This window comes from Nomascus leucogenys, chromosome X (assembly GCF_006542625.1).
Source record: "Nomascus leucogenys isolate Asia chromosome X, Asia_NLE_v1, whole genome shotgun sequence".
Lineage (NCBI taxonomy): Eukaryota > Metazoa > Chordata > Mammalia > Primates > Hylobatidae > Nomascus > Nomascus leucogenys.
In genome coordinates, this window is record NC_044406.1 from 6,362,673 (window position 1) to 6,374,444 (window position 11,772).

Consider the following 11,772-nt stretch of genomic DNA (forward strand, 5'->3'; position numbering starts at 1 on the left):
AATCCTGGCTACTCAGGAGGCTGAGGCAGGAGAATTGCTTGAGAGACAGAGGTTGCAATGAGCCAAGATTGCACCACTGTGCTCCAGCCTAGGCAAAAGAGCGAGACTCCATCTCAAAACAAAAACAAAAACATAAAAGGGTCATAATAACACCTACCCTACCTGATTTACAGAAGGACTTGAAGGACTGAATAAGAGAGTACATGTTAAAAACCCTACATACACTCCAAAGTATTAGCCACATAAATTTCAGGAATTATTATTGCTACTAAACTGCATCAGTGACTTGCCTCACATAATCCTGAGAGATCCGAACATTGCAGGAAAACACTGAACAAGTACAGGGAGCTTTTGGATCACAGTGCATCACAAGGCGGCCTCAGGAGGGATCCTGGTGAATACTTCCATCAAACACGTAATTTACTGAGCACTCAACCATCTATCGGGCCTGATAAGAGACACAGGATCTAAAGAATGTGGTAATGCTCATTACTTTATATGAAGTATTGAAATCAGCACTTGCTGATTTCTTCAAATAGGAAACATGGCTTTGTTACCTTAATGAGGTCCTCCCTGGAGGAAAAAGTGGAGACTAAGTGATTTTCTCTGGTTTTGGTGTTGGTGATGGATACGTGCAGTCGGTTCTGGGCCAGCTCGTGAGCACTGGGAGGAAGAATCGACTCCATTCCACTTCTAAAGAAGAAAAAGCAATCTGAATTACTCACCTTTAATTATTGAACTCCCTGTAAATATTTTACAAGAGAGAATGCTGAGCTTGCCACAGTTTGTACAGAGAGTCGTCAACATTCTGTCTTCATGTACTTTTGGGCAAAATGTACTCTGTATACCTTAGTCGGGCCATGAAGTCATAACCGGGCGTTACTGCCCCGAAAGACTGCCTTCTGATTTCTTCGGCAAACTTGTAGGTAAATTGGTTACATTCCTAAAAAAAGAAAATTAAGAAGTGACCCTAGGTGTTGTAAAGAAAAAAATCATTCCACTTCTAAAACTTGGGATTCTATAGACCCAACAGCAAATGTAGGGTGTCACATTATTAAAGGTGTGCAAACTCCCCCCCTGGCTGGGGCCTCACCCACCACTCTCAGGCCCTTTGCAAGGTATACACTCTCAGAATCCTAATCTTTTTTTGTTTTTTCCTTTGTAAAGCACCTTAAATGGCCTTTGCCCCATCTGAAAATCCTTGAAGGCTCAATCTGAATTTTAATTGAGCACATTCTTCAAAAGGTTTCCTCAGCGCAATTAACCTTCTCTCCCACCCATATTTTGTGGTCTCAGCAGCAGTTTGATTACAAGCCTGCAACAAAGCTGATTACAAATGACAGCACCAGTGACAGAAATAGGAGTGGTGACGTCTACGGTTTGCACAGACTGAATCCGAGTCTTCGGAGATTCATCTTGGGTACTGGTATTTCATAAAGTCTTTCAGGGATGCTCGTGTCTACCCTGGACTGGGATCCACAGAGGTGACACTGTCAGTTCATCTTCACATCACCCTGCAGGGTGGGTATAACCATCCCACTTGACAGACAAGAAAATGGAGGATGGGGGAGTTTAAGTACCTATCCCAATATCTCATTAAAAATGAGTCTCAGGGCCAGGATTTACACCTAAGTCTGTTTTGTATTAAATAATGAATTAATTTGGCAACTAACTGGGCACCAGGTACTTGGCTAGGCACTGGGACTTGGAGAGGACAAGATAGAAAGAACTTGTGCTCATGAGATTCATAAGTACCTCCAACAGCAGGTCACAGAGGGCTATAAGAGCCCCCATGAGGATGTGTTTGGCTCTCATTTAGTGCAAAAAATAAATAACAACAAGTAAACTGTTTTGAGAATATGAGGACATCAAGTCTCAAATTCAGGTAAATCATTCAATGTCTTAACATTGCAGAATTTCAGTTAAGTGGCTATATTATTGCAGTAGTCTCTCCTCTCCCCACAAAGATGTCCACATTCTAGTCCCTGGAACCTATGACTAGGAGACCTTCTATGTTAAAAGGGACTTCGTAGATCCAATTAAGGACCTTGAGATGAGGAGATAATCCTGGATGACCTGGGTAGGCCCAATGTCATCACAAGGTTTCTTGTAAGGGAAGGAGGGAGGTAGGAGAGGTGGAGTTGGAGAGATTTGAAGATGCTGTACTTATGGCTTTAGAAATCAAGGAAGGGGTCAGGAGCCAAGGAGTCTGGGCACCCTCCAGAAACTGGAAAAGGTAAGGAAATGGATTCTCTCCTGGAGCCTCTGGAGAGAGTGAGCATGGACATTTTGATTTTAGCTCAGTGAGACCCTTTTAGACTTAAGACCTCCAGAGCTGGAAGATGATAAACACATGCTGTTTTAAGTCACTAAGTTGAAGGTCCTTTGTCAAAGCAGCAACAGGAAATGAATACAGTGTGTGTCAACCTCCAACCTCGTGGGTTGCCAAAGGTTTCCCTCCAATTTGACACCCAGGCTGGGACTTAAATATAAACAGGAGTTGGGCAGAGGACGAAGGTGAAAGCAGAGGATAGTAAAAACAACAGCAAGAACAATTCTGAGAGGAGCACAGAGCTGAAATGTGTCCCTATGGCGAGCCACAAGTAGGGCTAAGTCACATGGAGCCTTGTGATACATGCTGAGAAACCTGGGTCACATTATCCTAAGTCCACAGACAGCCCTTGCCCCGGGGGTAATGAGGTGATCAGATGTGCCTTTGGGTGACATCACTCTAAGTGCTATGAGATAGGTGGATTGTAGGGAGCTTGAATTGATATAGGCTATGGGAAGCTCCTGGGTGAGAAATGGGGGTAGCCCCACCAAATGTATGTTCATTCTACTGAGCTAGACGGCCCATCTAGCCTATTTCTTTGTACTAATTTTAGTTATATTCAATACTCTCCATAGCCCGGACCAGACTGTAAACTTATTAAAGACGGACTTATTCATCTTTGAGTTCCCCACTGAGTCTAGCACCATGGCTTCCTCGCAAATTGTGAGGACTGAGGAAAGACTTGCAGCATTGAGCTCTTCCACATCAATGTCTAAATTTGCCTACCACTTAAAATATGCCCAGTATCAGGTGCTCCTCTTAATTATTCATGCATAAGCTCAGAAGATTAATTACATACGTATTTGTCACAACACTAAAAAGCTTGAGGAACTTACATCATCAGCGAGAACCGAGCGAATGCGAATCTGAGTAGGTAGAAACATTTGCTAAAAAAAACTCAAGGCTATCCTACAAGTGGATTATTTCAGATGCTAAAAATAAAGGAACTAAAATAACCTTAAGTCAAAGGGTTACTTTGGCTGGAAAATTATTTTGAAGAACAAATGAGGATGCCCTAAGGAAACTAAGAAAATTATTTTCTACCTTCCCATGGGAGCACCAGATAAAGACACACACCTTTTCATCATACCAGCACCATCAGACAACACAACCCAGTCTCTCATTTAGTGCAAAAAATAAATAACAACAGGTAAACTAATCTGAGAATATGATGACATCAAGTCTCCAATTCAGGTAAATTATTCAATGTCTTAACATGGCAGAATTTTAGTTAAGTATAAATGGCTGTACTATTGCAGTATTTCCAAATCAGGTTAATTCTAAATCATACAATATATTTTTTAATTTGCTGATAATTGGAAACCAAGTCTACATAACTCCAAAGCTTAGGATTTGCCACAGCTCAAGAAAAGACTGCAGTAAAAAGGAAGAAGTGACACCCTGAAAGTCCTCTGCTTCAAAAACGAAACACAGTTATGGGAAGGAGGTAGCTTGTAATTCAAAGCTTATGAATCTGCTAGTTTAGGGGGAATTTTCCCACCTCATTTATACCTTGCATGGCTTAAGGTTCTCATCCTGTTTAATCTCTGCAGTTTTTAAGTCACTTTTCTAGTTCCCTGTAAATCAACCGTATAAAGACAGCAAGATAAGTGGATTTCTGAATGATTGGCCTCAAATCTAGCTTCCCTTTGATAAGCAGCTCACAAAAGATCTGAAATGAGATTCTGATGTTTAAAATTGCATAGTTTTGGAATTTTAAATGTGACTGAAATTCATTCTTGGGTATGAGGGTGTTAAATTGTTATTTCATTATTGTTCAAAGCTGCTAGAGTATGTAATGATTAACAAATATAATATTCTCCAACTACAGAATCCAGCTCTCACAGTCAGCAAATGATTGATCACTGTCTGGATAGCAGAAAACAGATTTTAAAACATAGATTGCATTAAATAAAATACTTAAGAATTATTTGTATTACTTCTGGATAAATTGCTTGGAACTCAGAGCTACCTCTTACTGTGAGAATTAAAAAAGAATTAAATTCCTATACCATTCCACTTAATAGAAACCGCATGCCCACATTTTAATTTATGTATCTATTTCTAAGTAGCAGTGAGTTAAGACTTGTTGCCCACATGTTCAAGGCCTTGAAAACAGGCCCCATGCTCTTCTCATGATCATAGAAAGAATATCCTTTGCTTGAAAGGAACAGAGCTGGAATCTTAAGGATAAATAAAAACTCAAGAGTAATATAATTCATTTTATTTCCTTATTTCACTATCACCCAAAATAATCTTTTCCACAACCAGAGCACAGATCCCTAATAATTATATCTTAAGAGAAAAGTCCTAATCCTTTCTGTTTCCAAGCAAAGGATTATTTCTCTGCAGTGTTAACTTAGTATGAGTCAATGCTCATGTTTGCCTTTGGGTCTTAATTTCTTGATGACGAACACAGCCTAAGTTACTACTTAATTACCTCTATTTTTTCTGGTGCTGTTAGCAGAACAGAAGCAACCAAGGATCCCGCAGACGCCCCAGCGAAGGCTTTGACATCCTTCAGAAGTTTTTTGCCATGTCTGCAAAGTGCAGATGCTGCCCCCAAGTGGTAAATGCCCAGAAATCCACACGCTGCAAATGATAGGTTGATGTGCTTCATTCTAGCTGCAGCACTGGCAATACAAAAAACAAAAATGCTGTAAGTTGGAATAGTTTATCCCACGTACTGTGTAGTCTTATGTTGATCTTCGTTCCAAGGCTTTCTTCTAACATCATTCTCTGTTTTAAGCACAGTGGTTTCAATTAATTCTAATTAAACACAAGAATCTTTCAAGAAAACCCCTTTCCCTCCTCACCTTGACCCAAGTCTTATACATTAAAAAAAAAAAAAAATACAACATTCCACATTTATTCGGTACATAGATTATGCAATCTACGATTTAATTACTTGGCAGGAAACAGACGTATAAATTCCAGTTGACAAGGGCATTTGGTCTTTTCTCTTGACCCTTTGAAACGTTTTGCGGGTGGGGGCGGCACTACCATTATGAAACAGAAAATTATTAGAGACCATATCAAATTCCAAATGAACAATACATTTGTTCTTGGTAAGTGTATCAGAAGATTTCAAATATAGTTCCCTACTCCCCTTCCCAATTTCTATTGTGAGCACCCATGCTTTTATGAACGCCAATTACTCAGTAACGCAATAAGCAATCACTCAACAATGCAATACATTTCTTTGCCAAGTATCTCAAGACAAACTGAGGTCATGACTGGTGAAGGCAATTAAAGGCTCCATGAAATGTCAGCCACGCCACTTTATACTCGCAACACATCTAAATACAAAATTACATGTTTTCCTATGCCTCAGTGCGCGCAATTTGCCCACGTGAATGAAATTGTGCCTCCACAAGGCTGTCCATTCTGAATGTCTCAGGGTTTCCTTGGGGGCCCAAGGGCCCCATTCAGGTACCCCAAGATGAGGCACATTACAGGGCCTCGAATTTAGGGACCTAAGACCGCCTGTTCCTGATGCACCCGGCCAGGCCCTGTGAGGGCAGGAGGCTCGGCCGCCGCAGGCTGCGCTGGCGTCCCCGTAGACTGAGTCCCAGTTATCGATCCGGGGTCAAGCCCCAGTTTTGATTCCATTTCTGCAAATGAGGACGGGAAGGGGGTTGGGTGCTTAGCATCCAGGCGGCCAGGCCCAGCCAGCACAGGCTCAGTGCCCTCCGGCGGCTTGGAGGCCGGCGGGGCCGGGTGGTCCCCGCATCAGTCCCGTAGGGGCACACCCTTGCTGGGCCCCAAGGCTCCGTACCAATGCAGCCCCGGGACACTTCCGTGTTGAACGAGTCCCTTTAACCAGATGGCGGGGCCGAACCGTCACTCAACACCATTCCACCACCAAGTCCCCGCTACGCTCTCCGGGAGCCGGCCCAAGAAAGTCCTGCGGCAGGGGTTGGTATTGCCTCCCGCGCAGGTATGTGACGTCATCGCCCGACGCAGGCGTCCGCTAGGCCCCGCCTGCTCTATTTAAACTTCTGGACTCAACCTGGCTGCTAGACCGGAGCGTCCTCCAGCGCAGGCAAGACTTACTCGTTTACAGTCATGTTATCTTCGAGTACCTAGAGAGACATTTTCACCCACACCCTAGAGCGGCGTTTTAATCCTTACGTGTCTTTTAACGCTACTTGGCCCTTACCTGCGAGCAACTGACCTTTAATAATCCTCATTTTTTTGTGCCCCGGAGGTGCCTTCCCGTCTTCGCGTCTGTTTCCCGGAAGTGGTTCTTCTCCCTCTCCACCCTTGCGCCCGCCTGGGCGGTCCAGCTGCCCCTAGGGGCCGACTCCAGCGGCTGTTTGGGGGCTGGGCATCCCGCAGCTTTTCAAGGCCTGCCTTTGGTTTTTTTAAGAAGTGCTATCTAAAGGAAAGACTGGATTATGGCTCTGGGGAACTTTCATATCCTCAGTTGACCTTAGGCTGTGTGACCTTGAGCAGGTAGCGTAACCTCTCTGAGTTTCCCGCGTGCCTTATGTGCAGATTGAGATGCTAAAATGAGAGAGCTAAATTGGAAAGCTCTTTCCACATAGGGGGCCGTGAGCAGGTGGCTGGTTTGTCTTCTGACACCAGTGGCTCAGACTTACGCAGCTTCAACGACCGCCAAGATGCCTGCCATGCCCACCAAGATTTAAAGGACTCTGGTAATTCTTTCTCTCCCCAGTGTTTTCCCTATCCAATCCTAATAACCAAGCCTGAAGGAATCTCTGACTTGGTGATTGAAGGCTCTCCAGGTCCCCTAGTTTAAGGGCAGAGATTTACTTTTTCTCAGGCTACAAAGGAGCATTTGGGAGATGCGAGAATGTGTCTACCTTAGACAAAACAGGGAGGAGGGGTGGAGCTCTCCAAATTGCCTCTGGCTTGGGCTTTTTCTTTCTCTTTTGGTGTGTCGTCTCTGGCCAGCAACACCTGTGAGTCCTTGATGTGACGATTAGGGAAGATGTTTTTAATTCACATAACTATTCTTTAGAGAAAATTGATCCTGAAAACACCTTATTGCCTGTTCGTAGAATGACTGCATTACTCAGAATTCTTTACCTCCACCGGAATTTAGTGAAGGGAAGGCACAACGTACGTTAGGAAAATACAGGATACTCTCCAGTCCTTAAACCTTGCACAGTCCTCTAACTCTTTAAGGTCGAGTGTGATCCTCCCCAGAACTGCGTCTTCCAGGAAGCTCATGAGAAAGGAAGGATCCTAGGTGCCATCCCTGATCTCCTGAATCGGCATCTGCGTTTTAACAGAATCCTGAAGCAGTGGTCTAACTCCTTTGGTGGTGTTATGGTTTGAATGTATACCTCCAAAATTCACATATTGAAAAACTGACCCCCAAGGTGATAGTATTAGGAGGCCTTTGGGAGGTAATTAAGTCGTGAGGGTGGAGCCCTCATGAATGGGATTAGTACTCTTAGAAAAGGGACCCCAGAGAGGTCTCTTTCCACCAAGTAAGGATAAAAGTACAAGGAGAAGATGGCAGTCTGCAAACTGGAAAAGGGCCCTCCTCAGAACCTGACCATCTTGGCACCTTGATCTCAGACTTCCATCTTCCAGAACTGTGAGAAATAAATTTCTTGTATAAACACTCAGTCATTGCTACTTTATTATAGCCGCCTGAATGGATTAAGACAGGTGGTCTGGTTTAAAGTGATGTAGTGGCATCAGAAGTTTAAGGAGAGACTGGATTCACAGAACCAGAATCTGGGATGCTGTTTACAGAGCAAGTTATTTCCTGCATTTGGACACTGTCAGCAGGTCGATTCAGGAGACAGATGAAAACTTTATCACCAGGCAGCCTGGATGAACACCACAACTTTGAGATCTTTCACTTAAAGGAAAGATAAGGGCATCCACTATTTCTACACCTGGCTGGCAGAGTGAGAGCTCACCAAAGGTAAGTCTTTTTGGAGCAGCAAAATGCTCCATAATTTAACTCTTAAAATTTTAAACTTATTTCCTCCTTACTCCCTTCTATCTCGTATCATATCTGCATGTAACTAGTTAAAAGTTCGGCTCCCAGCTGGGTGAGGTGGCATGTGCTGTAGTCTCAGCCCCGCAGGAAGCTGAGGTGGGAGGATTGCTTGAACCTGGGAGTTCATCTTCAGCCAGGGCAATGTAGTGAGACCTCATCTCTAAAGAAAAAAAACAAAAAAAGTTCAGCTTTCTAATGTAAGGAAGAATATCATATTATTCACATTTGTCTTTGTCATCTCATCGCCAAGCCTAGCACTTGGCACATAGTATATGATAAAAAAATATTTGTTTTGGATGTTGGATTTATGTAAATTACCATTGTGATCTGAATATATAGTAATTTAATTGCCCTTTAAAACTTTTTTTCTGTAATTTGCTTATTTCTGCTCGTCTATTTTCCTTAGTAATTTAGTTTCAAATGGGTTTGTTTAGCCATTTATCATACAATTATTAATCATCTGTTGTATAGCAAGTGTTACATTGGTACAGGGCATACACAGTTGAAAGATTTCAGCACTTATCAGGGATGCAGAGTCCAGTGGGTAGGGAGACATCTGATACGTAATTATAGAAGTGTGATGATGTGGTATTGCAAAGCTATACACAGATGCCCTGGTTGTGCACACCAGCTATGGAGTAGGAAACCTTTAGCTTCGGGAGGTGCCTACAGTAGCACCCAGCACAGAAACAAAATGCCCTAGCTTGATGGCTCCTTTTCCTCTCCAGTGCTCCCTCTCAGGAATTTTATCCTTTATCCCATAAGGGAGGAGAAATGGACATGGATAAGGGATACTTGTCCACACCTCTGCTCCAGGGAAAGGACCGTATCTCAGAATCTTTGAGTCTAATCAGTTCTTTCAGACTACTCTCCTTGTGGTGTTATTTCATTTTCCAGTCTTGACATTTTTTTTTTTTTTTTTGAGTCAGAGTTTTGCTCTTGTTGCCCAGGCTGGAGTGCAATGGCGCCATCTCAGCTCACCGCAACCTTTTCCTCCCGGGTTTAAGTGATTCTCCTGCCTCAGCCTCCCGAGAAGCTGGGATTACAGGCATGTGCCACCACGCCCTGCTAATTTTGTATTTTTAGTAGAGACGGGGTTTCTCCATGTTGGTCAGGCTGGTCTCCAACTCCCGACCTCAGGTGATTTGCCCGCCTTGGCCTCCCAAAGTGTTGGAATTACAGGCGTGAGCCACCGTGCCCGGCCGGCATCTTAATACCTTAATACCTCTTGTCGGTCAATGTTACAAGTGCTTTGGTTTTTTAAAAAAACAATAAATCTCTTGTCATGTGTATTCAATACGCTTTGCTTATTCTGCCTCCTACTTGATAACTGCTCTTCTTTGTCACTTCCTCCCCAAATCTTGCAAACTGATCCCGATGAACTGTGGAGCTTAGATACATGCACTTTAATTTCAGGGGAGTGTGGCAACACTGCTGGAGCACTGCCCTTTCCATGGGGGCTTCAAAGTAATACTCATGGTAACATGCCCTCTGTGCCTAGTTTAAGCAATATCTTGTCTTGAGACCACCGTGGAGTTCAGAGAAAGGAACTTTTGCAATCTTGGAGTAGAACTCCCCATCCGAAACCACAGAAAGAGGGGCTACTTCCTTCCCATAGATCACCATCTCTAGGAACACAGTGAGGGAATAGATGAAGAAGGTCATGTGTGAATGCCACTATGTGGAGGGAGGCAGCCTGAAAACAGAGGCAGCTTAGACGGATCCAGAGCTGAGAATGAGGTAGAGAGAGAGAGAAAGAGAGAGAGAGAGAGACAGACAGACACAGATAGGCACCTAAGTGTGGTTGCCCCTCTTGAGCCTGTGGATGCAAATGTAATATTATACATTGAACTGAAAAATAGAGATGGTAAGGATTTCCTGAGTATTTCTGTTATTGTATTAGAATTCCTTAAGTACAGTGCTTGTAACTGGTATTCTAGATAAGATAGAGCAGGTAAGCTTTCAAAGGTTTCATGCATAAACAATATATTTTATATTCCTGACTCGCTTTCCCCACTGCACCTACCCTTTTCTATTTGTTAAGTTAGTTAGCATTGAGTTTCTAAAACTTGCAAACCAAGCCGTTCTTACTGATATAAGTGCTTTTTACATTGTGCATGGCTGTTTTCCATTAGAAATATGCTACAAAAACTGATTACTTAAAGGAAGACTGGGTAAATTCTTTCTAAATATAATATTTTCAAAAAATATGAATTTTATATATATACCATATTATATATATTACATTATTACATATTTCTGTTATATATATGTTTACATATTTATATGAAACAAAATAAGACTTTTCTTTGATAACATCTGTGTTTTAGGCTGTTCAGACTGCTATAACAAAATACTCAAAACTGGGTGGCTTATAAACAATAGAAATGTGTTTCTCACAGTTCTAGAAGATGAACATTCCAAGATAAGTCACTAGCAGATGGTGTGTGTTGAGGTCCTATTTCCTGGTTCATAGATGGCACCTTTTTGCCCTGTCCTCACATGGTGGAAGGGGCAAGGGAGCTCTCTGGAGCCACTTTGATAAGGGCACTAAACCCATTCATGAGACTCCACCCTCAGGACCTCCTCCCCTCCCAAAGACCCCACATCCTAACACCATCACTGTGGGGGATAGGATTCAACAAATACATTTTTGGGATGGGACACAAACATTCAGACCAAGCAATCTGAAAACATAATTCAAAATAGCTATCCTTTGGAAATATAATTTATTTATGACTCAATATATCTGATAATATATGATAATCTTTAGATCTTTTAACATGGTGTTGAAACTAAATATCAAACTATTTCTATTAAAGAGAAGCATTTTAAAAATGTGACATTTATAAGCTTCATTTTAATTTAATATGTGAAGGGTTCTGAATGTAATATTATGCATTGAGCTGAAAAACAGAGATAGTAAAGCAGGCAAGCTTTCAGAGTTTTTATACTTAAACGATATATTTTATAGAAAATGGGTTCAGATCCTTGATAGCCAGGTGGTGAGTATGTGGTACCAAATGTACACATAATCCTAAATATTTTTTAAAATCCCACTCAAAGAAAACTGGTATTCTCTGCTCTGTGTACTTCATCACAAAGCAACTATACAGTGGACATGCCTGCTAGGGGTCCACCAATTGTTCAGACATAAATAGTCCTTTCTAGCCTTCAAATATTTTTCTTATCATGGAGCCGATTACTGAGGAAATAATGTCAATATCAAATAAGTAATATTGTTGGGTGACAGGTGGACAGCTTCAGTGCCTTATTCTCCATCAAATTCACCAAAATACTGTATTTTAATTTGGAGTACAAGATCTAGTCATTACTAGTGCTGTTATCAAAATAAACACCCTAACTACTAAAACATTTAATTATCTAATCACCTCATTTCAAAGAGACAAAATAAGGATTTTGGTCTATTCTTTGTTAGTAAAATGCCTTGCTT

The 11,772-nt window shown here is 42.1% G+C and overlaps 1 protein-coding gene across 2 annotated transcripts in view; it reads right to left on the minus strand.

Annotated features, from left to right (window-relative positions):
- Window positions 1–6,618, minus strand: part of PNPLA4 (patatin like phospholipase domain containing 4) — a 28,991-nt gene extending 22,373 nt beyond the window's left edge. The window contains exons 1-4 of one of the 2 annotated variants that reach the window (XM_030807434.1): window positions 6,495–6,618; window positions 4,773–4,965; window positions 849–943; window positions 558–693 (exon numbers count right to left, since the gene is read on the minus strand). In XM_030807434.1, the coding sequence (XP_030663294.1) occupies window positions 558–693; window positions 849–943; window positions 4,773–4,952 (411 nt within the window). In that variant the 5' untranslated portion in view covers window positions 4,953–4,965; window positions 6,495–6,618. Of the gene's footprint in view, window positions 1–557; window positions 694–848; window positions 944–4,772; window positions 4,966–6,110; window positions 6,269–6,494 lie in introns of those variants that run through there. The other variant, XM_003260992.3, reaches the window with a different exon arrangement.
- Window positions 6,619–11,772: the final 5,154 nt, after the last annotated feature.